General features: G+C 37.9%; 1 protein-coding gene across 8 annotated transcripts in view; it reads left to right on the top strand.

The window, feature by feature from the left end:
• LOC114317039 (protein TRANSPARENT TESTA 9) overlaps window positions 1–26,470 on the top strand; it is a 64,988-nt gene that overhangs the window by 24,497 nt on the left and 14,021 nt on the right. For 3 of the 8 annotated variants that reach the window (XM_028263728.2, XM_028263731.2, XM_028263730.2), the window contains 8 exons: window positions 16,736–16,844; window positions 16,957–17,077; window positions 17,180–17,426; window positions 18,077–18,402; window positions 20,368–20,456; window positions 20,548–20,609; window positions 21,054–21,116; window positions 21,348–21,488. In XM_028263728.2, the coding sequence (XP_028119529.2) occupies window positions 16,736–16,844; window positions 16,957–17,077; window positions 17,180–17,426; window positions 18,077–18,402; window positions 20,368–20,456; window positions 20,548–20,609; window positions 21,054–21,116; window positions 21,348–21,488 (1,158 nt within the window). Of the gene's footprint in view, window positions 1–8,641; window positions 8,747–16,735; window positions 16,845–16,956; window positions 17,078–17,179; window positions 17,427–18,076; window positions 18,403–20,367; window positions 20,457–20,547; window positions 20,610–21,053; window positions 21,117–21,347; window positions 21,489–26,470 lie in introns of those variants that run through there. The other 5 variants (XM_082892050.1, XM_082892051.1, XM_028263729.2 and 2 more) reach the window with 3 other exon arrangements.

Here is a 26,470-nt window from a genome sequence, read left to right on the forward strand (position 1 = left end):
AGTGGCTATGACCAGTTAGTAGTGTCTAACTACCAAAGGCCTGGCAAGACAAGACAACGCTAAACTATAATCTTGGGGCTTAAGCGAAATAACCTGTTCATTATATTAAACCAAAATCCATTCAGAGCAAGTGCGTAAGTACGATGATAACAAAGCAAGCATACTTTTTATTTATTTGCCTTGATAATTACATGTTCAAGCAACAAAAGAAAAGAGTACAACATCAAAAGACGTCCTTAAAAAAAAAAAAACATATAAATAAAACTCTCGTCTCAAGGTTACAACTTTCCAAAAAGAAAACAAAATAAAAGAAAGGCAAAACTCTAGTGCAACTCTTCTTCGTGTCCTTGTTCTTCTTCTTCGCCTATAAACATATAAGGGAGAGGGGTGAGCCATTGCCCAATGAATAGTAATAAAGTGAGGCGGTAAATGAATGAACATTGTGATGTTCATTAACTTTTACAAGACAAAACATAACTTGACTTGCAAACAAAATTCATAGTGATGAGCATTTCAAGGATTACAAGGTGTTCTTAACCGGCCTGGATACTGGCTAAATGTAAAAAAGGTGAGCTCGGCCATCATACATGATTGGATATTCCCCCAATTGTGAGCCATGATCCATGAATGTCATCTAAATACATGATAAAAGAATATAGAATGTTCATTCGTAGCAAAACATAACAGAGTTTATAAACATAATCAACGTTTGCATTGAAAACATATTTGATTAAACATAGCATTACTAAATCACCACTCACAGATGGCTCGGTTAGATAAGGGGTTTCCTTCTTCCGATGCTTGACTTACATCAAACAATAACAAAACAATTAAGTACTTGACTAATTAGAACAAGCTTAACAAACCGAATGCTTAACTTTGCTTAATGTTTTCTTTAAACTTTTCTAAGTGTTTAGCATTGTTCTAGGTCTAGTTCAAGCTTTAACTAAGTGTCAAATGCGTACAAGAAATGTCCCAAGTGAAAGAGGGTTGCGAAACAAAACACTACACAAAACAGGGCATTTTCGCACGTGCAGGACCAAAACCGCACGTGTGGGAAGGCTGGGGCAGGTGTGGCCGCAGGTGCAATTTTTCTATAACTCAAATTGTGAACAGAGCAAGCTGGCTGCATGTGCGGGAACTCCCGCTGCATGTGTGGTTCTAGGAAATCTGGTGCTGTTCGAAAAATCTGCAAATTCTAAGGGTGTGTTTGGTTTGTGTTTGTAGAGTAATTTTTGAGATAAAAAGTACGAAAACTTGTTTGGTTTGCCTTTTTTCAGAAATGGTTTTGGAAAACTGTTTTGGGGAGGGAATTTTAAAAAAAGTGATTGATTGGATATGTATGAGAGAGAGAGTGATTTTGAAAAATAGGAAACCAAACAAAATTTTGAGATTTTTTTTGGAAAAATTTGTTTGGTTTGATTACTCTTGAAAATTTGTTTGTAGAGAATTTTTTCCAAAAATTTTTCTGAAAAACAAACCAAACAAGGCCTAAGTATTTCTCTTCTATTTTTCTTGAGCTAAGTCTTATGGAACTTGACCTAAAGCATGTATATTTGATGGTAAACATGAAAGTAAGATTGTTTTCTAAATCAAAACATCAAAACTTGTTTTAAATTCAAGAACCAAAGATCAAACTTTTGAGATTTAACAAGATTTAAGAAAAACCTATCTTTTCATGAAATCTACCCCTTTTCTTCCATCCTTAACATGAATTCAACCCATGGAACTAATGAAAATCAAAGGAACATCTAAATATTAAGGTCAAAATGCATCAAAAACACCACATGCAAGTTCAAAAAGACAATTCCCTAAACTTGCTATCCATTTCCTCAACCAAGTTCATCATTTCCTATTCTTTTCCTAACTTGTCCATTTCTAAACCAAATCAATCCTAGTTTCTTTTTGATTTTTGATGTTAGGGATGATTACTACAAGATTTTGGGTAGAAATCTTACCTTAGATTGGTTAAAGGTTGAGGTTTGGGCACAAATCTTGAGCCTGTCTTCTTTCGCTCTTTCTTTCTTTCTCCTTTCTCTCTAGCTTGTTCTCAAATTCTCCAGCAGATTTCCTTTTGTTTGTTTGATTACCTAAGGTTTTATTGAGTAAGGTGGGGCAAAAGTTGTAAGGTTCATTAATTGGTTAATCTGCTTGCTTTGGCTTAATTAACTAGGTTTAAGACTAAGAAATCTAATCTTATCCTAAGTATACTTAACTTATTTAATCCTAATTAAGTTCACTAATCATACTTAATTATCACTAATCTTAATTAGCAAAATAGCAAATAGAATGAAATGGACAAGCACATTAGACGAAGGTCTTTAAGCTCCTCACTCAAGGCATAGGTCCATCCTATGGTTTTCAAATTGAGTTCTAAGTCATCCCTTTACTCAAGGCACAAAACTAACAAGTCATAAGCATGACTTTCTAAACTTAGCTTTTTCTAAAGTTAGCTCTAGCTCAAGCAAGTAGCATTTAACATAAGATTAAAGTACATGAATGTCATGATATGCATTATGCATGATAGGTTGGTTGTCACAACTTCACCTTCACAAGGGATAGGCTAATCGCACGAACACAATCTCAAATTTTCATAATATTAACTCTTCCCCTGAATCATTGAAATTACACATATATTTATAGACTAAAGACTTTCCTAATTTTACAAGGAGTATAACTCAAATTTAGAAACTGAAAATATTTAGCAACTACTAATATTCTAGACCAACTATGACTTCCAATTCTATTTCAATCATAATAGGAAACTATAATGACTTCTAACTCTACTTCAATATCAAAATAGGAAACTTGGACTTTTGACTACTAAGATTATTTTAGATATAATAAAACCCATATACAGTGACCCATTTGATAACTTGACCCAAAATAAAACCCATGGGTGACCCCTATAACCCATGTCAAAGAATTATTGGAATTACCATTGTACCCTTAATTTCTAAAACCTACTATAATGACATGAAGACTCAAAATTATTCTAAATATTTAATTCTTGATGCCCTAAATGTGCTTCATGTGAAAATTTAGATTTACTTTTTTTCTTCTTTCCATGATCTTCATCAGGCTTACGACCATTATTTATAATCATGGAACCCTAACTTAACTAGGAAACAACCGAATAAACGCAGTTCCTTAATTGACTCAGCAACATCAAAGAAATAAGAAAATAACAAAAAATGGCTAATTTCACTAAGGTTCAAACTTGGATACTAGAAAGAAAAATAATCATAACCAATAAAAACCTAGCCCAAATCGAAATCATCTAGACTAAGTCATTGATGGTTCAAATATTTCAAAAAATGGCAAAATCATGAAATTGAAGGCCTAAACGTTGGAATTTGCCTAACAACCATCGGGGTCCATGGCCCAACAATGGATTTGATCATCATAACATTTTTATGTCGACCAAACTTTACACCATTTTGAGCATGTGCCTTCTTGCCTCTATTAGTGCCTTTTGCCTCTGCTTGCTTTGTCCATAAGTACCAGGAACTCTATGGCCAAACACTTTGCATCATAGGCTGAGGGCTATTTTTGTACTTTGAGCCATATTAGTATAAATATATATGGGAATAAGAGGGAGAACCCCAATTCTAGTTTCTCTTTATCTTTTACAGTACATTGTCTCTTCTTTTCTTTAGTTCTTCTCTTCTTTCACTTATAGTTAAATTCTAGCTTGGTAAAAGAAAAAAAAAATATATATATATATATATATATTGTTGCTGTAAAAACAAACCAAAACCGTCACGACCCCAACTTGCCCCAAACAGGATGGTGCAGTGATCGGCCAGTATTCCTTGACTACCAAAGGCCTAATTAAACGAAAAGCAAGTTGAACTCTTATAATAATTGGGGCATATCTTGTTTTAAATTGCGGAAGCCATCATTCACTTTAGTTGAGTCCATTAAATCCATTTGAACATCCAGGGCAATGCTCATCTATATGTAATGAAACATACATCGTTCTTGATTACATACATATTTACAAAGGATACAACACCTAGAAGACTAATTACAACCCTCGTCTCTAGCATATATATGCACAAACTTCAAGGAACTAACTTCTTCATGATGCTTCTCTTGTACCTACATACATATAGGGGAGAGGGGTGAGCCATTGCCAGTGAATAGTAATTGTTGAAAAGGAGAATATTTAGCTGAGATTTATTACTGATCTCTAGGGATTGCCTAGCTATATGACAACTTTGTAAATAAGGAAAATTAGTTGTGTGATAGCTGTATGATTATTTAATTCTTGATTTAGTGCCTTGTATAGACTATAAATAGTGTACTTGTTTATCATTCTAAAAAATATAGAAGAGAAAGCAATTCTCTCCCAATTCCTTGTTGTTTACTTGGTATCAAAGCTGGAACTTTATTTCTGACTCTTTTTTGTATTTCTTACAAACAATTATTGGGACTTATTCTTGGTAATTGAAACCTTCGCCTCTCATGATGTCTAGATCCAAGTCTACTAAAAATCGTGGTCTCAATTCTGACTCACACTCTATTTAGATAACCACTATACGCCTTAATGGAGATAATTTTCTGCGCTGGTCTCATTTAGTGCGCATGTATATTCGAGGGCGAGGAAAGATTGGGTACCTGACTGGTGATACAAAAGCGCCTGATTTGACGGATACGACTTATGCCACTTGGGATGCAGAAAATTCCATGGTTATGCCCTGGCTTGTTAATTCCATGGATGAAGACATTGCCTCTAATTATATGCGCTATCCAACTACCATTCCTCTGCCGACTACTTTCTTTTCTATACCTGTTCGTGATCCTTCCACACCTAGTAGTCAGGAAATTGTTTGTCACAGTAATGAAAATAAGGGAAATACTAGCCTACCATTGCCAAACATAGATGACTCACAAACAGGGGGAAAAATACTAAGGCAGGATATCATCAACCCTACCTCAGAGCCTCGTGTTTACACTCGAAGGGGTACTCATCAAACAAGTAAAGACTTGCCTACAACTCTAGCACAAAACAGATCACTGTCTTCAAGCGACAATCCATCTATTACTCAAGGTAACTCTAATCCTTCTTTGTCAAATCCCACTCCTACTGCTTTCGATCTTGATGTACCTATAGCACTTAGAGAGGGAGTTCGAACCTGTACAGAACATCCTATTACTAAATATGTGTCTTACCATAAGCTTTCTAAGTCTCATAAAGCTTTTACCTCAAAAATCTCCCACCTATTTATCCCAAGAACCATTCAGGAATGGTGGTGCTACATGCACCAATTTATATACACACTAGTGTACCAACTAGTTTTATGCCATTATTACTGATCCCACCTATTATACAAATTACAAATACTCAAAACCTCTAAAATTATGCCATATCATCTGTTAGTATATTAGTTAGTATATTAATTGGTACATATAGCATTATTCATTCAGGAAGCCATGGATAATCCAGATTGGGAATTAGCAGTTTTGGAAGAGATGAACGCTCTGAAAAAGAATAGGACTTGTGAAATTGTTAACTTACCGAGGGACAAGAAAACAGTAGGATTCAAATGGGTGTTTACGGTTAAGTGTAGAGCTGATGGAAGTATAGAAAGGTACAAGGCACGTTTAGTGGCAAAATGTTGTACACAAACATACGAAATTAATTACCAGGAAACTTTTGCTCTAGTTGCAAAGATTAATTCAACCCGTGTTTTACTATCCTTAGCCATTAGTCTTGACTGGCCCTTACACTAGCTAGATGTAAAAACCGCATTCTTAAACGGGGATTTGGAAGAGGAAGTCTTTATGAGCCTACCATCGGGGTTTAAAGAACATTTTGGTGAAGGGAAAGTGTGTAGAGTAAGAAAATCCCTGTATGGCCTCAAACTATCTCCTAGAGCATGGTTTGAGCGATTTGGGAAAGTTGTAAAGGCCTATGGATATACTCAAATTCAGACAGATCACACTATGTTCTATAAACACTCAACAAAAGGAAAGATTGCTATTTTAATTGTTTATGTTGATGATATAGTATTAACCAAGGTTCTGAAAACCGGTTGCGGTCGCCGTAACGGTGGCGGTGGCGGTGACGTGGTTGCGGTTGTGGGGTGTAAAGGCCGTAGTGTAACGGTTGCGGTAACCGAAACCGTAAATTTTTTTATTTTTCGCACAATTTGAAAAAAACTTACCGATGCATATTTTCTTCCATGATCATATTTATTGGGTTAAAAATAAATATTGATCAATTTTTGTAAATTTTTAAGTATGATTCAATATATTTTATATTTTTAAATCACTATAAACTGAGTTTTTTACATTTTATTTTAATAATTAATAACTATATTATACAAAAAATCAATCACTAACTATTATATATAAGATAAACAATGACAAAAGTAAGAGAATAAATAAGAGCCTAAATATATGTATATATATATATGTATATTTTACCAAGCCAAATAGATAATGACCACACTTATTATTATTATTATTTTCAAACAATATATAGATAGACACACACAAACAAAATGGTTTAGTGATAGCAGCTGAATAGAATAGCATAGGTCTTACAGTTTCAACAAATCAATAACATGTTTTTCATCTTCCCTTTTCTCTCTCTCTATCTCTTGCTCTTTCATTTTCTCTCTTTATCTTCCCTCTTCTCTCCATCCCTCTTCCCCCATTTTCAGTTTTTTTTTTGTGTGTTTTTTTGAAAGAAACAGTTTGGAACCATTACGTAATGGTGCCGTAACATGCCGTTACGACCGTTACGGTAGCCGCTACGACCGACACACCTGTGAATCTCATTCACACTGCAAAAGCGGCCATAACGGGTAGCGATAACCACCAAAACCGTTACGTAACGGTTGCGGCCGCTTTTTAAAACCTTGGTATTAACAGGTGATGATCATGTTGAGCTCAAGAGACTCAAGAGAGTCCTTGTTGATGACTTTGAGATCAAGGCCTTGCTGATGACCTTGAGATCAAGGACTTGGGAGTCCTAAAATATTTTCTTGGACTGGAGTTTGCCAAGTCTAAAAAGGGCATCTTCATGTCTCAACGACACTATTTGTTGGATCTTCTTGGAGAGACAGGTCTACTAGGTTGCAAGGCAACAGAGACCCCAGTTGAACCTAATTTAAAGCTCCAATCTGCTAAACCTGAAGATGTGAAGAACAGGGAACAATTCCAGAGGCTGGTTGGTAGACTGATTTATCTATCTCATACTTACCCAAATACAACTTTTGCAGTGAGCATGGCAAGTCAATTTATGCACTAACCAGGTCCAACATAGCGGTGTACAGAATCCTAAGGTACCTAAAGGGATCACCAGGGAAGAGCCTGCTGTTTGAAAAGCATGGTCACCTACAAATTGAAGTATACACAGATGCAGACTAGGCTGGGAGTATAACTGACAAAAGGTCAACCTCTAGCTATTGTACTTTTGTTGGAGAAAACCTTGTTACTTGGCGTAGTAAAAAGCAAAACGTGGTGGCAAGAAGCAATGCTGAAGCCGAATTTAGATCAACGAAATTTTTGAGGTGTTATGGATTAAGAGAGTCTTAGATGAACTTAAGGTCTCAAGTCCCTCTCCAATAAAGGCATACTGTGATAACAAAGTAGCAATCTCAATAGCACATAACCTTGTTCTTCATGACAGAACCAAGCATGTTGAGGTAGACAAGCACTTCATCAAGGAGAAAATAGAGAACGGGCAAATTTGCATGACCTATATACTAACTGATAAGCAGATTGCAAATGTTCTTACAAAGGGACTCTCCAGAAAACAATTTGAGAAATTAATGGGCAAGTTGGCTATGGAAGATATTTTCAAACTAGCTTGAGGGGGAGTGTTGGAAAGGAGAATATTCAGCTAAGATTTATTGCTGATCTCTAGGGATTGCCTAGCTATATGACAGATGTATGGTTATTTAGTTCCTGATTTTAGTGCCTTGTATAGACTATAAATAGTGTACTTGTTTATCATTCTAAAAAATATAGAAAAGAGATCAATTCTTTCCCAATTCCTTGTTGTTTATAATAAAGTAAAGAGGTGAATGAATGAACACCGACGAGCTTTATAAACATAGCGTAAAATCATAGTTTGAACATGACTTAGCTTGAGCAAGATAATACAAGACTTGAGTTGTAAACATTTACATAATGATGAACATATCAAGGATTGCAAGGTGCGTAACCGGCCCGGATACCGACTAAACAACCCACTCGAAGGTGGTAAGGTGAGCTTGGCCATAAAGACGTTATTGGTATAATCACCCAATAACTAGGACACGATCCAAGAATGTCAACTTAATACATAATATAAGAATATAGGATGTTCATTCCTAACAAGCAATAGCATAGCTTTCTAACAAGCAATAGCATAGCTTTCCTAAGCATAAATAAGTTTTGCATTTTCAATCATAATTTATCAAACATAGCTTTACTGTACTACTACTCACAAATGGCTCCTTGAGCAAAGGGTAAACTCCTTCCAAAGCTTAACATACACAAACAAGAACAAAGCATTGAAATACGTAACTTGACTTGCATGACATAACAAACCGAGTGCTTAACCTTAGTGTTTTCCTAAACTTTATTCTTTAATTTTTCTTATTGAAAGTCTGTTTTTAAACTCTATTCAATTCCATTTTAGGTCTAAACAAGTACTATGAGATGCGGTGCATCAAAACAAGCGAAAAGGGGTGGAATTGGGCAAATGTACTGGTTGCTGCACCTGCCGGGGCACATGCGGGACAAGGTGCAGGAAGGTTGGGGCACGTGCCGGAAATCTGGCCGCACGTGTGGTTATTTTAGAATGCAAAATGGGTTTTGGAGGGTTGGGCCGCACTTGCGGGAGTCACTTCTGCACGTACAGAAATGGCTGGAGCAGGCTGTTCATACTTCTCCTCTTGTTCTAATTCACTTCTTTTCATTTCCTTAGCTTGTGACCTTGATAAATCATTGAAAAACACTTATAATTTATAAGAAAACATGGAATCATAATTCTTTTCAAAACAGTAAAATCAAAACATGATTCATCTTTATGATTCAAGGATCAAAACATGAGCTTTTCTTGAAGAATTCATGAACTCAACTTCCTTTTAAAACCTCTCTTTTTCTTTCTTCCAAAACATGATTTTAAACTAATATGTTAATTTATTAGATTAGATTAGACACTAGCTGTTATGTTAATTTGCAGTGAATACCATCCAAGAAAAGTTTAAACAGAACGCACGTAAGAATTTTTTTGCTAAGAAGAGATGTTCAATGGTCCTTTTCTTGTAATTTGTAACTTCACAATTCAGAACGATGTGTCAGTATTTTAAGTAAGGCTGCACGTGGGTTGAGTTGGATCGGTTTTACCATTGACTTGCCACTCGACCTGACCACATTGGGTTGAAAGAAACCAATCTGATTCTGACCGTTGTCTTTTTCAAAACTGCAAAAATCGAGTTGATCAGTTCGGTAGTCGGATCGAGTGAGAAACCAAATAATGATCCAAAAAAAAAAAAAGAGCAAAAGAGAAATTGTAGAGATCACAAACATTCCAAATCTAAGTTAGTGGGAGAGATCAAATCAGATAGAGGGAGGGGGTTTCATTGCCATGTTCACTATTGTCATCGTTGTCCCAAATCTAAGAACCATCATCACCATACTTCAAATCTGAGCACTATCATCACCATCTCACAGATCTAAGATCTAAGCACGCCATCGTACCATCGATAGCACTGTCGCTAGATTCACCACTCTGAGAGGGAGATTAAGAGGGTAATGGGGGTTATAGCGAGGGAGACGAGAGAGTGAGAGTATGAGAGAGATTATTGGGTTTCTAGAGAGGAGGGGTGTGTAAGGGTCGGATTGGGTCTGGTGTACCCTCAATCCGTCAGCCGAACCGAATGCATTGGGTTAGAAGGTTGATCATCTGTTGTCAACCGATCTAGTATTCGAAATCGACTAAATGCATCAAGTTAGAAGCTTGATCATCTATTGTCGACTGATCTAGTATTCGAAATCGACTGCAACAAACCATTCAGTTTGATGGTCGGCTAGGTTCGGTGGTGTGTTGGGAAGACAACTCCCTCATATAAAACAAGTCTCAGATTCAAACATGTATATAAACAAATTGATTCAAAGATTTAAACATATGATTCAATTAAAATAATGAACGAATTCAAACATGAATGAGTTGAGAGATAGAAATAGAGTGAAGACAAACTAAAAAAAAAAAAATTCTGCCATTTAGCACCACTACAACAATCAATCTACTCCGTCATCATCACAATTGCTCATGCTCCAGTAATCTGCTAAACTTTATCACCATCGATCGCCATTGCTTTGCCATCATCGCTCTGCTATATGGCCATTAGGTTTCTATGAGAGGGAGATTGAAAAGGAAAATAGGGTTTGTGGAAGGCAATCAAAGATTGGGTTTGTGCATAGGGAGAACAAAGATGAGGGGTCTCATGGGTTTACAGGAAGAGAGAGAGAGAGAGAGAGTGTATTGGGAAGTGAAAGAGAGATAAACGTCAGAGAGAAAGAGAGACAGTTGAGAGAGTGAGAGTATGAGGGAGATTGTTGAGTTTCTAGAGAGAAGGAAACTGTTGGGTTCTAGAGAGAGAAAAAGAACATTGTGAAGCTTGAGTAACAGCTTAGGGTATGATGAGATATCATCCCTTATTTATAAATAAAGATTAGGGTTTACAAGGTAGACAATTACAATCCCTGAGTGCATAAAAAAATGATTACAGACTCTTTCGGCTAATATAATATGCTAAGTGACTTTCGGTGATTATAATATGCCAACACTCCCCCTCAAGCTGGTGCGAAGATATCTCTCATGCCTAGCTTGCCTAATATGTCGTGAAACGGTTTATTCCCAACTCCCTTGGTGAGAATGTCAGCAAGTTGGTCACCAGACTGAACAAAAGGAGTACAAATGGTACCACTAGTGAGTTTCTCCTTAATGAAGTGGCGATCAATCTCAACATGTTTTGTCCTGTCATGTTGAACTGGATTGTGAGCAATGTTGATGGCGGCCTTATTATCACAGTATAACCGCATGGAGTCCGTCTGAGCAATACCTAGATCACTCAACAATAATTTGATCCATAAAAGTTCACACACACCTTGTGCCATAGCTTTAAACTCAGCTTCTGCACTTGACCTGGCAACCACATTCTGTTTCTTACTCCTCCAAGTAACTAGGTTGCCGCCGACAAATGTACAATACCTTGAAGTTGATCTCCTATCAGTTACTGACCCAGCCCAGTCAGCATCTGTATAGGCTTCTACACGAAGATGATCATACTTTGAAAAATACAGACCCTTACCAGGAGCAGACTTCAAATACCTCAAGATTCTCATGACAGCCTCAAGGTGAATCTGATGAGGAGCATGCATAAACTGACTAACTACACTGACAGCAACAGCAATATCAGGACGGGAGTGAGATAGGTAAATGAGCTTACCCACTAAACGTTGATAGCTCCCCCTATCCACAACTTCGCCTCCTTCATCATCCCCCAATTTCTGATTAGGTTCCAGTGGGGTGGCACATGCCTTGCAGCCAAGCATCCCAGTTTCCTTCAACAGGTCAAGCACATATTTTCTCTGTGAGATAAATATCCCATCCTTAGAGCGAGCAACTTCAATTCCCAGAAAATACTTCAAGCTTCCCAAGTCTTTGATTTCAAATTCTTTGGCTAAATATTTCTTCAACAGAGGTATTTCCCCACTATCATTGCCTGTAAGAACTATGTCATCTACATATACAATAAGTGCTGTAGTCTTACTGCATGAGGAATGTTTCACAAATAATGTGTGATCTGCCTGACTTTGTTTGAAGCCATATTTAAACATAGCCTGAGTGAATCTCTCGAACCAAGCCCTTGGAGACTGTTTGAGACCATATAATGACTTCCGAAGTTTGCATACTTTCCCTTCTGTTTGATGATCCTCAAAACCCGGAGGAATGTCCATATATACTTCTTCTTCGAGGTCACCATGGAGAAAAGCATTCTTGACATCAAACTGATAAAGCGGCCAATCTAGATTAGCTGCTAGAGAGAGAAGTACTCTGACTGAATTCATTTTAGCCACGGGTGCGAAGGTCTCCTGATAATCAATGCCATATGTCTGAGTAAACCCTTTTGCCACAAGTCTTGCCTTGTAACGCTCAATAGACCCATCTGCTTTGTGTTTCACAGTACATACCCATTTACAGCCCACAGGTCGTTTGCCCGTAGGTAACTCAGTCAATTCCCAAGTGCCATTCTTCCTAAGTGCTTTCATTTCCTCAATCATGGCTAGTTTCCACTCAGAGATAGCAAGAGCATCCTGAAAATGGTTAGGAATGCTAACAGAGGAAATATTGGACACAAACGCTCTATATGAGGATGACAAATGAGAGTATGATACAAACTGGGAGATAGGATGTTGAGTACAAGATCTCACACCCTTCCTTTTGGCAATAGGAACATCAAGGTCAATGGACTCACGAGATTCAAAGTTACCTAGACTCTCATCAGAAGCAGGAGATGGCAGTGGAGTAGCAGAAATGGTCCCGTGTATCCAGTTAACTTGTTTTCTGTCGATGTCCCGGACATAAACATGGCCATCCTTATTCTTGGTGACAGTGGGTTCTATAGTTCCAGTAGAAGAGGGAGTTCCAGTAGAAGAGGGGGGTGCAAGAACAACTGGTTCTATCATAGGAGGCACAGGACTCACTTCTACCATAGGAGGCACAGGACTCACTTCACACCAAGGCTCCCCCGGAAATGAGGACGGTGACACCGGAGAAGACAAGAAATAGGACTGGGACTCAAAGAAAGTGACATCCATGGACACAAACCACTTACGAGAAGGAGGGTGGTAACATTTATACCCCTTTTGAGTAGGAGAATAACCAAGGAAAACACACTTGAGGGAGCGAGGGTCCAACTTACCACGAGAGGGAGAGTGATTATGGACAAAACAGACACAACCAAATATTTTGGGAGGAATAGAAAACATGGACTGAGAACCGAGGAGGACGTGAAGTGGAGCCTGTTTGTCCAAGACCTGGGTAGGGAGACGATTAATAAGATGGGCAGCGGTGAGAACGGCATCGCCCCAATAGGGTCGAGGCACGTTCATAAAAAAACACATGCACCGAGCTATATCAAGAAGATGCCGATTCTTGCCTTCAGCCACCCCATTTTGTTGAGGGGTATTGGTACAAGAGGTCTGATGGATAATGCCATGAGTAGAGAAATATTGCCCTAACCCAGAATCTATGTATTCCCCGCCATTATCAGAACGAAATATTTTGATAGTGGCCCCAAACTGAGTACAAATCATCTTATGAAAAGTGCGAAACACAGAGAAAACTTCACTCTTATCTTTCATGAGATACACCCAAGTAGCACGAGAAAAATCATCAATAAATGTAACAAACCAGCGATGACCTTTCACAGACAGAACACGAGAGGGACCCCAAACATCAGAATGTATTAATGAAAAAGGAACTAAGCTTTTATTCAAACTGGGAGCAAAAGAAGCTCTATGTTGTTTTCCAAGTTGACAAGACTCACAAAGAAAGTCAGACACATGATGATTTGCAAAACTAGAAGGAAATAAATGCTTAAGTAAATGAAATGAGGGATGCCCAAGACGCCGATGCCACAGCCATACATCAGCGGGGGTAGTAGAAGACGTGGTGGAAGAATAAGCAAGTTTGTCCGGTTGATCTAGGAAGTAGAGACCATTTTCTGCACTACCACTGCCAATCGTCCTCCCCGTGACAAGGTCCTGAAAAAGACAATGATCAGGAAAAAACGTCACACAACAATTCAAATCCTGGGTAAGACGACTTAAGGATAACAGATTAACAGAAAACTTGGGAACATGGAGAACAGAAGATAGATGCATGGTAGGAGTGACTTGGACTAAACCTTTTCCAGAAATGGAAGAAACAGTTCCATCGGCAATCCTAACTTTGTCCTGACCTGAAGAGGGCTTATAGGCAGAGAAAAGATCAGAGGAGCCAGACATATGATCTGAGGCACCAGAATCAATAATCCAAGGCAAAGATGTATGACACAGGAAAGTACAAGGAGAAGATGCTAAGTTACCTGAGCGGGCAAAGGACGAGGAAGCGGTACTGAGAGTAGTAGAAGATCGGCGGTCCAACAATTGGCGCAAAGCATCCTCCAGCTCAGTATCAGAAGCCTGGGTAACAGAAGTGGAATTAGAATCAAGGGTATCAACGGCACTAGACTGATGAGCCCGGGAATAGGAACCACGTCCTCGAGAGTGGCCTGACCGACCTCCTCGCGAACCAGACCGATCACCTCGACTCCCAGATGGAGTCCCATGAAGCTTCCAACATGTCTCACGAGTATGCCGCGGCTTCTTGCAATAATCACAGAATACAGACTCCTTAGCAGCAGATGGAGGAGGCAGGCTGAGGCCATCTCGAGAAGTAGACAGTAATGCGAAACGGTCAGTAGAGACAGGGGACATCATAGCAGACCGACGACTCTCCTCATTTTGTACATAGGCAAATGCCTCCTGTAGTGAAGGAAGAGTGTCCATACTCAGAACTCGACCCCTAACTGGATCATACTCCATATTTAGGCCGGCCAAAAATTTAAAGACCCGTTCCCGTGCGATGAACTTCTTGTACCCGACAGAATCAGTAGGGCAAACGGGCTTATAGTCTTCCAGGTGGTCAAGGCGTTTCCAGCCGTTGGTGAGGAAAGTGAAGTACTGAAGAACAGTCTGCTCCCCCTGAAGTGTGCTTTCAATAGAGCGACGCAACTCAAATGCCTGTGAAAAATTTCCTTTGCAGGAATAGGTAACAGCCACAGCCTCCCAAATGTCCTGGGCAGTCTCCATAGACAAGTAGCCCTCACCAAGTTCTGGAACCATCGAATGGATAAGCCAACTCATAATCAAAGAGTTAGTAATCTCCCATTGGTCATAACCTGAGTCAGTGGTACTAGGTGCCTGTATCCTGCCATCAACATACCCCATCTTCCCTCTGCTTTTCAAAAATAAAGTCAAACTTTGAGACCATGCTAGGTAGTTCTGACCATTAAATAGAGGGGTGGTGATTTTCAGACTATGGGTTGGAGTTCTCAGTCATGGTAGTAGGTAGAATGAGACTCTTACTTTTTGGTGTTTGAGACGAAGAGGACACACTAGTGGAATCTGTCATGGATACAATACTACAAAACCCGCAACAAACTAGTGGAAATCACAAACCCAGAAGGTGGAAGTGAGATATCAGGTACAATGACCACTATAAAGACATAACAAAATTACGAAACCATTTAATTAATTAATTTTTTTTTTTTTTTTTTTGTTGTTGTTTTTTTTTTTTGAATTAATTAATTAATTAATTAATTAATTAATTAATTTTTTTTTTTTTATTTTTATTTTTTTTTTTTAAATTGAGTTATTTATGGATACATGTCTTTATATATATAAATATCTCTATATCAGGCTATATTTATATAAATATTAGGATATATATGTATATATATATATATATTTATATATACCACAGTGAGATCAGAGTCTGAGGAAGACGAGTGACGAAGAAGACGAGGGACGAAATGGCTGGAGGAGATCGCCGAGATGGCTGGAGGAGATGACGGCTGAGTGATGATCGACAGAGGAAGGCGAGGAGGTCGACTGAGGAAGACGGCTGAGGAGATCGACTGAGTTGCGGAGATCGACTGAGGAAGACGGCTGAGGAAGACGATCCACCCAGGTAAGCTTCGAACCCTAGAGTGTTGTTGGTGAAGAAGGTCTACCAACGAGGGTGAACCGAAACCCTATAGGTTCGGCTCTGATACCATGAAGCTTGAGTAACAGCTTAGGGTATGATGAGATATCATCCCTTATTTATAAATAAAGATTAGGGTTTACAAGGTAGACAATTACAATCCCTGAGTGCATAAAAAAATGATTACAGACTCTTTCGGCTAATATAATATGCTAAGTGACTTTCGGTGATTATAATATGCCAACACATTGAAATGTGGGAGAAGGGCATGGGTCAAAGTTTATTAGTCTTGGAAACATATATGTAAAGATAGTGAGCCAATCAAGTGCTACACGTGGAAAAATAGCAGCTAACATTGAAGACGGGTCAGGTTGGGTCGGGACCGTCGGATTCTCACATGTCACACCCGAGACTCGACCATGATTTCAATGGGTTTGCTAAATTGAACTCGATTCCTACCGTACAAAATTCGAAACCATCCATGGCCATCGGTCAGATTGGGTCGGATTCGTCAGGTGGTTCAGTTATTTGAACACCCCTAATTTTAATAATTCTGCCTCACATTCATTACTTCATTCTGTTTTATTTTTAAGACTTGAGCATTAGATCCACAAGAAAGACTTCTCAGGAGATGGGAGTGCATTTGGTACAGAACTTAAAGGGGGCTTGGAAGTTGTCTATATGTGTAGGATTAATGATGAAATATAGTTGAACATGTTTGGATTATGACTACATCCAATGTTTATAGCAGTAAAGGATGTGTAAGGCGTATATATTATGGCAGAACTGTGATATTTCTATATGGAGAACCAGAACTTATTGGAATATGAAATATGCGGAAGTACATGAGAAGGCTCTTGCATATGTCCCCTTGAATATAATTTTTTTTAATTTTTTTTTGGTTCACATCATATTGATTTGCAAAATATTTGGGGCATGGCTTTACATACTTTTCATAAATTGTCATATCAACAGGATGCTGTAGTCTCATTTCCACTATACAGTGAGGCACTTAAATTTGCTCACCACGGGGAAAAGATGATTCAAACGGCTATACGAGCATTAACTCTGAACATATATAATGGTATTATTTTTTAATCTTTTATATCACTTTCCAAGTAAAAGATATAATTGTATTGTGGATTATGAACTTCAACTTTTGGGATTTTGCAATGGTATCCTCTTTGGTTATGCAGTTAGTGATGACATGGTCTATCGATTTGTAACAACTCCTCCAGTCTCGCAGTATTTCTCGGACATAGTTCTGAGCATAAAAAAGCAATGCACACATTTAGATGCCCTTGTCCATGCTACGGAGTACGCACTTTCAGATGAAAAGTTTGTCATTTTGGTGAGTTGTAATCTGGTGGTGGTATGCACTAGCATCTCATTTTGGTAAACTGGTTGAATTTGATGCAGGGAGAGTTTCCCCCGCGGAAGGACAAGAGATCTTCTGGAAACTGATAAAATTGTCGATGAGCTCTACTACCTTGAGGACCTACTTTGTATTGACGAGCCTCGTTTGAGAAAAATGGTCACTCAAAATCTTGTTAGCTTATTGATCTTTCCCATGTTGCTCCCGTTGCTGCAGTTGGGCCAGAGTAATGTGAGATATTCTTCATCTGAACTGTTCTCTCTCTCTGCAAAATTATTGAAACTTCATAAGGTTGTTATTATTACTTCGTGTATGTCATTTGTTCTTTGACGTCAACTGTATGATCAGCAAATTTTTTGAGATACTGCAATCTACTCCTGCCTGACATGAGGAATTTTTACCTTCTGACCAAAAAAAAAAAAAGTCTACGGATATTCCTTTGAAGTTGAAGTTGGTGCAATAGTTTATTATACGAAGGCATGCCCTTCTTAGTGATTGTTTGCAGAATTGTACTATGTCACCTTAGAGGTAGAATACTAAGCAAGTATCCATTTTAGATTTGTGTTTGCTTTGTAATTTGTTTAGTAGCAAGTTACGGCAGCATTCAGCTGAAGGCAGCCTAAAATGATCCTCTCCCTGGACATATATCTCAGAAATTTCGTCCTGCGTTTACCATCTTTCCTCGTCCCCTCACTATTTACACTGTTCTCTCTTTTCCCCCAAAAGGTTTCAACCTTATTAAATCTATGAATTCATTTTGGTGGAAATAAATGGCAGTCCAGTAATTTGGTTGTAAGATTTCCCCAGCTGGTGCTGGGAAATCCTAGTCCATGATTGATCCATAAGCTTATTGCTCCAGTTATTTCTGAACTCAAACATGGAATTGATTGTTAAATTTACAGACATGAAATAGTTTTTAATATTTTCATTTCCTTTTTCAGGGCACATATATTTCTGCAGTCACTTCTCTGTTTGTAGTTACCCGTCTCCTTCAGGTTGTTCAGGGAGAAAACATGGTCAACTTTGTGGCTAGTGCTATTCTGTATGCTGAGATGTTTTCAAGCATGAAACATACTATTGAAGGAGTCACAGATGATGGTACTAATCACGTGAATTCTATATTCAACCCTTTGCATGAAATGGTTTGTCTTGAGCCAGAGGGTGCAGAAAACTTCAAAACAAACTATCTGCTTGGGCATTTATCAGAGTACCTGCCATGTGATCCTCATTTTGCAAGTTTCCCTTGTAATGATACGGTAAACAAAAGGTTTGTGGCTGCTCCCATGTTGATTTTGTAATTGCTCTTTTCGAAGGCTTAGATGGTGTCATCTGATTGGTTCATCATATTTTCCATGTTCGGATGATCTTTCTTCTGTCTTTCTGCACATATACATCGTTTCTATATTTAGTATAGAGTAGAGTGATACCCTTTGGTATTTCTGTGACAAAACAGTTGCAATTCGATAAAAACAAATTATAAAGACAAGAATGCCAATAACACAGGCGTATGCCACTCACAAACACAAAACCCATCATGAGTACTTGCTTTTGAAATAACCACTGCAGGAAAAAACTAAATAACTTGCAGCATACTCAAACAGAATACCTCATGAAACGCACAGAGTTCTGACATGTAGTCAATGTAATACGTAGTCAATTGAAATATTAGAGTCCAGAAATATTGTGCCTAGAGGGTGGTGAATAGGACAATTCTCAAATTATTTTGGATGAAGTTAAACTGAATTACCAATTTTAAACTTGCTATGATAAAATTAAACTGAGCACAAATATAATAGAGAGGATACAACAGCTAACATGGAAAACTATCCAAGAGGGGAAAAACCCCGGTCCCAAACACCCAACAAAAATCCACTATAATAAATCAAGTTCACGAGACTTAGACGAAGGACTTAGAACCAAACCCTGATTAACCTATCTCTGTTTTCTTGAAGATGCTCCATGAGTGTGGCCTGATGCGGTAGCCTAACACCATGAAGCTTCTCACCTTGTTCTTTGTACACCTACGACTCCGATTATCCAACCGGCCACGGAAGTGAGAACAATGCAATAGATTGAGGGTTTTAAAATGGATAAAGATCAACATCCAGAAAAATCTCACTTGTATAGAGATGTGATCTTTGAATTTTTCTAGACTGTAATTAAAAATGGCTGTATATGAACACAATGGTTGTTGGGATACCCTTAAACTTATCAAGAAAGCATTATATATCAAAAAGGGCATCAAAACCCCGTTTAGGAAAATAATTAAGCAATTTTCGTGTTAGAGATCGATCCCTAGAATGGAGCGATCTATCGCAGCTACAAAATGTCGCTAAAGCCTTTATTAGCAATGTCGCTAAAGCCTTTATTAGCAAGGCGAGATCGCTGGCTACTGGAATTTAGAACTCACTTTTTTGCCTTGACACACAAATCAATGTTCTCAGTGTTACTAATCGAGCGCTTAAATGGAGGGATCGATCACCTTGTTCCGCTTTGGTGATCGATCACATTCCTTTGGGATCGATCCTGATGTTTGTTTGTTTGTTCGTTTGTTTCCCTTGAAAATCTTTTCAATGATCCAATAAAAACAAGATATTTTCCTTTTGATGCTCAAATCAAATTCATGGATCCATTAATATATATATATATATATATATCTAAGTGGGTAACGGAGCGAAGTTGGGTAGTGACAAAGAGAGCTGATTTAGGAATACATCCTAACCAACTACCCATGCAGAAATTAAAGATGTACACTCCATTATCGCATGGCATACAGAAATAGGCAAATTCTTATATACTATTACAGACTGTACTCTAGTTGTTTAAACCTAAAGTTCATTCCAAATACAATATTTACTTTTGAAATAGTAAAGCATGGAAGTTATTTTGTTTAATAAATTTATATATTGATTTATTTCTCTTTTTCCTTTTTTGGTTGAAATTGTGTTGGATGTGGTGGGACATGAAAGGCATGCATTTCGGTATACATGTACACGTTCTTGCTATCACCTACTATTAGTAATGAAATACTTATTTATTATTTTTTGGTGTTCTGGTTGGTAAATGGTTAAATTCTAATTCTATTTAATATGAGGCAACTGGTGTGAGATGGTGTGAGATATTTGTAGCATCTTAAAGAAGTATATGCCTAGTGTCTTTGCCTTTATCCTAATCATGGGTATGACAATGATTTCTGTGTCCATTGAACTTGTCAGTAGTCCCTTCTGTGCAGGGCTGGAATACTTTCATACATTTTCTCAGATAATCAAAGTCTAATGCTGGCATCTCTCATGTTATTGCTTGTTTTAGCTGAAAGTGAAGGTATTTGATGTTTCTACTTTTGTTTAGTATGTCTATACAACTTCCTGATGTATTTTAATTATGGTTTATTTCCATGTTTTCTTGTTTGTAGATCTTGATTATCAGCTGGCTGGATTAATAGGATTCTGTCAAACTAAAACCAGGATGCAGAAGGTGACGGTGCATACCAGTACTTATAATAAATGATCGTTTAGTGGATTATCTCGTCCCTATATAATTTCAGTTGAGGATCCATAGTTATCTACATGTATGAACTCTTTGATGTTGTCTTCAGATTTTGGCATTGTACCATGATTCTGAAACATAATATTAATAACAGTTCTAAGTTATCACCTATATTCGTTCAAAAAATAAAAAATAAAAAAGTTATCACCTATATGGGCATTGAACTGTGATTCTGACATTGTTTTGCCGACATGGCTTATTCTCTAAATTTTGATTGTTTTGTTCTCCTGCATGTCAAAATTACATGGTATATCTTTATTTGAAGAATAAAAATGTGTCCGTAGTTTCTTCCTGGGACGGGGAAATGATAACTTCGTGAAGTTTCTAACATTAACTCTCTTGATATGACCTTAATCATCTATTCATTTGCAGACATATGACTTATCAGCTTCACAGGTCTTTGATGGTAGAATTTTTGTGAGACACTTGCCTCAGGTATATGTACTACGGGTTATATCTTGGTTAAGTTGCATTGTCATTATTTTTTTTGTTACAGAGCATTGTCGTTGTTGCCTCAATTGATTATTCTCTACCTGTTTCATTAGTACACATCTTGACCATTTGCATGTAACTCTTGCTTTATCTTAAAGTACAACCTCTTGTGTCCCAGTTTCCATCTCAGTTTAGTTGTCAGTGTCATGATAAACTTCCTGTTCAATTTTACAGATTTTGCATGCATTATTGAAGGTTTTAGCGAGCCAACCACCATTCACAGTACTGATACAGTGGCATACAGCATGGTTCTTGCGAAAGTTACTAGTTATTCAGGAAAAGAAGCTTGACAATCATGATGTTCACCTGTTCAATGTAAGAGTTCAACTGATTTAATGATGTTTAGTAAATATATAGTACACATATTTTATTGTTTAAAGAATTTTAGAAATATCAACACCAGTAAACAAAACAAAAGGCCCTGTACTGCCTTCATCAAGTGGGCATACCGTTCTATTAAAACTGAAGAAAAATTAGTAAAATGTGGATGTGGTCCACATTAAAGAATGACTCGAACCTGTTCACGAGATGTTAATGTGAAATATTTCATTAGGAACTGAAGTAACAACAATGCCTTGATGGTTAACATATAATCATTAGATTACAACTAACATTAGGTATAGGAAAAATAAACTTAGATCAGCAGACTCCTGAGAATCTTTTGTTGTTGATTTTTTTTTTTTTTTAGGAAGAAGAAAAAGGCTCATGAGGATCGAGATACTCAAAAGTGATTCCATTAATGGGATCAATGACATAATGGCTAGGAGTAGAATCAAAAGGCAATGAAATATCCTGCCAATCGAATTTAACATCTTGCCCTAAGCTGACCCAACGAGTTGTTCCTCCAATGACTCATTTAAGGATTCTTGAATCACCGTTTCTCCCATAAGTGATGACTCAGATTTTATGGTCACTTCTGAATGAGGAAAATATGTAGAAACAACTTACTGTGTAACCTTAATAGGCATCTTGGAAGAAAAATCATGAATCTCTTTAGCTAGAAACTGTTCAATGGTTAAGCATCTTCATTGGCATCCACTAAACTATGCACAGGTCGGTTGTGTTGGTTTTCAGGAAAATCATCTGTGAAACCGCCCTAATTGATTGAGCGGGTTGGTTGAATATTTTGGCAGTTTCAAATTTGTGGGTACAACAGGTTAAAAATACAAAATGACAAACATCAATGAACGTACAACCATATTTTTTTTTTCACAATTTCAACAACAAAAAAAATTATTATTAATTCTAAATCCTAACACAACCCATAAATTAATCAAGTTAATGATGTTATTCTAGTTTTTTTTTTTTTTTACAAATCAATATTCAAGCGATAAAAATGAGGGATATGTCACAACCTCAACCCGCCCCAAACAGGATGGTGTAGTGACTGGCCAGTAGTCCCTAACTACCAAAGGCCTAACTGAACAAAAATAAAGTTGGGCTCTTATGATAATTGGGGCAAATCTCATTTTAAGTTGCAGAAGCCTTTTAGTTGCTTTAGTTGAGTCAATTAAATTTAATAAAATATCCATTCAGAGTAATGCTTAGCTATATGAAATGAAACATACATCATTCTTGATTACATAATCTTTTAGTAGGAATACAATATGTACAAGGCCAATTACAACTCCCTTGACTCTAGCATATAAACATGAACTTCACGGAGCTAACTTCTTGATGCTTCTCTTGCACCTACATACATATAGGAGTTGAGGGATGAGCCATTGCCCAGTGAATAATATTATAGTAAAGTGGTAAATGAATGAATTCCAATCTCATTTGCAAAGCATAATATCATATCACATTTCCAAAAGCATTTGAACATTTCTCATTAGAATATTTCATAATCAAAACATGATAACACGGTACATCTATTAGAATCTCTTAATAGAATATTCGACTTGGGTACGAATTAGACAATCCACATTTCGGTGGCGATGGAGCTCGAATATGGGCATGGTGCATTTAGACTACCCCCCAATGGTTAGGACTATCTAAGGATGCCATTGATAGGTTTAAACAAAATACAGGATATTCATTCATTCAAAATCAAAATAGGAATTTTATAAATCATGTTATACTGTTGAGCTTCCAAAACTAGTTTTCAAACATAACTTCACAATAATATTACTCACCAATGGCTCTTAGGAAAGGGGAAGACTTCCGAAGACATAACCTACATGAATAAACATCCAAACATTGATGAAATGAAAGCAAGGTAACTTAAACTAACTCTACTCTAATCAGCCGTGTTTTAAGTCGGTTTCTATATGTGTTTAATTTTGTTTTAGGCCTAAGACATGCTTGAGGAAGTCTAGTAGGTCAAAAGAAACGAAAAAGACTCAAAACAGAAAAATGCCCTGACTGGCCACATGTGCGCTGAAGTCTAGCCGCACGAGCGGAGAACAAGGCAATGCACAACTCAAGGTTGGCCGCAGGAGCGGTGGCTCAAGTTAGGGAAGATTCGACTCTGCGTGCTCGTGCGGTCGATGGTGGCCGCTTGTGTGCCCATCAAGCAGAATTCTGGGCTGGTGCATGTTCTTGGTGTTCTAACTCATTTTTCTTCATTCTAAAGCCTCAAAACTTGATGTTTGATGTACCAAAACATAAATAAATGATGTATGATCCTTGAAAACTCATTTGAATGCATGATTTCAAGGTTAATCTAACCAAAAACATGTTTTAATTCAAGAACTTCTCAACTTAGTTTCTTTTCAAACCCTTCTTCATTTCCTTTGTTTCAATCCTTCAAAGCATGATGTTTAAAGACTTCAAATTGAAAATAGATGTTGTGTGTTTTGTAGAAAAGCATTTATACACTATGAATTCAAGGTGAAAACAAATCAAAACATAGTTTTTCTTAGAAATCTTCAGTCTTAATTTCCTTTTTCCAAAACTTCCATCGAAACTCCAACTTAGATCCTTCTAAACTCATCCCAAGTGATTTTCCAGCTAGATCAAATCAATAACATAAGAAAGAGGGTTGAATTTCTTACCTTTTTGTGAATTTCTCCTAATCTTCCTAACATAGGATTTGTTTTTCTTTGAACTGCTTCCTTTTTCCCTCCTCTCTCAAGAACTCAAGAACTCAAGAACTCAAGCTCCCTCTCAATTCTTCTCCATCTTTCTCAATTCTTCTCTTTTGTTTTTCTTTTATTCGATGTAGGATGACTAATTAGCTTAAGTGTTTCACTGATTACTTGATTAGCTTAATTAATCAAGCTTAGTTTTAATTAATCCTACTTAGGCTTTAGCTAATCCTACTTAACCTTTGCTAATCCCACTTAATTGCTAGCAAGGTACTCATTAAATTAAGATCATTAAGCTCCTCACTTAGAGTTTCTTGAATTGTCTAAATGTTCCATACTCAAGTTCAAAAAAGAGCTCCCTAACTCTTCAATACTTACTAAATCTCTTGGGCATGTTCAAATTCTCCTAGGCTCCTTAGGTTCTCTATCAAGCATAGACATTCCTAAGTTTTCTAGCTAATGTATTCATCTCCTAAGTTGTTATCCTAACAATTCATATTTTTATCTCTAGAGTATTGGAAGGTAATTAAATTAGGATGCCTTGTGATATGAAACAGTCAATAGAATAGTTATTTTAACCTAAGGTATTCAAAGATGGATGATGATATAATTATAGTACGTGGCATTCTTCGGGGTGTCATAGGGTAGGTGTCTTCTTATGAATGGTATTAAGGTTGGTGAGGGTTTGTTTGTGGGATAGTGCAAGGTGATTTGTGTGTACATATAAGTAGGTTGGGTTGGTTTGTAGGCGGGTAGACATTTTTCAAACCACATATTAGCTGAGCCGCCAATTTTTACCAACTAACCCTCCCCACTCAACCCAACCTACTTGAAGAAATTTAATGTATAAAGAGAAATAGAGAATTGTATTATTGATTGATTGTATATTGATCTATTTATTACAATGATTCATGATTCCTATATATAGAAGAGGGTGAGTGTGTAGTAGGTAAGGAGTAGGTGAAGTGGAGGTGGTAGTGGTGTAGTGGGTTAGGTTTAGTGGAGTAGGTGAGGTGGTAGTGGTGTAGTGAGTGGATTTTAACAGCCCCCCGCAAACTCAAGGGGGATAGGAACTAACCAACTTGAGTTTGGAGATAGTAACAAAACAAGAAAATACATAAAAATAAAAAAGGATAGGAGACACTGTATGGTCGTGTCAGACCATTGGTGAAGACACTGGATGGTGGTGTCATAACGTTGTAGAGGACACTGTATGGGGGTGTCATAACGTTGTAGAGGACACTGTATGGTGGTGTCATAACGGTGTAGAGGACACTGGATGGCGGTGTCAGACCGATGTAGAAGATAGTTTATGGGGTCATGTCGGACCGTTGTAGCAGACAATGTTCTGACAGTTGTTGAGACAGTTTACGGAGTCTTGCTAGACCCTTGTAGAAACTAACCGAAATCAATATCGGGACAGTTTACAGAGTCTTGTCGGACCTATGAAGGAGCTAACCGGAATCAATGTCGGGACAGTTTACAGAGTCTTGTCGGACCCTTGAAGGAGCTAACCGGAATCAATGTCGGGACAGTTTACAGAGTCTTGTCGGACCCTTAAAAAATACACTGTATGATGGTGTATATAGGCTGCCCAAATATATATATATATGGATATATATAGTGAGCCCTCAAAAGGTGTGCCCAATCTGTCAAAAAAGGCGTGCCATCAAAAGGCGTGCCCAATCCATAAAAAGGCGTGCCATCAAAAGGCGTGCCTATCAAAAGGAGCGCCCATGTTGTCGGCGAGCGCCGAGAAGCGCATGATGCGCGTGTCTGCCTCGACTATTTAACCAAGGTTGAGGCGGAGGCTGTGCAAACCAGTCTGAAACCGCCGAAAATCCTTTGAAAAAACTCTTCCGTTTCTGAGAAAGAGATTCTGGAACACTCTGTTGCCATTCTGTAACCAACCATTCTCTGAAACACTCAGCAACCCATAACATGGCCTCGTCTTCCCGTTCAGCTACCCAGAATGTGGCCTCTTCGTCCCGTGGTCTGCTCACTCTCTTTGCCGACCTCAACGAGTCAACAAGAGAGATAACTGGTGCGGTGGCACTGGAACCTCAACCAAGCGCCCCGGAGTTTGCTCCGTTGAACTTTCCGATGCGGTCTGTGGAGCAAAGAATGGCAGTGCAGTCGGATGTGGAGGCCAATCAGTATACTTTGAAGTCATGTGTGGAAACCATGACTGCGGTCACAAACTTGTCGCACCGGCTGCAGAGCAGGACAAATGAGGTGCAGCAGTTAAATGCCCAGCTGGCTCTGCTC

The sequence above is a fragment of the Camellia sinensis genome, chromosome 10 (genome assembly GCF_055761805.1).
Source record: "Camellia sinensis isolate YWXY chromosome 10, ASM5576180v1, whole genome shotgun sequence".
NCBI lineage: Eukaryota > Viridiplantae > Streptophyta > Magnoliopsida > Ericales > Theaceae > Camellia > Camellia sinensis.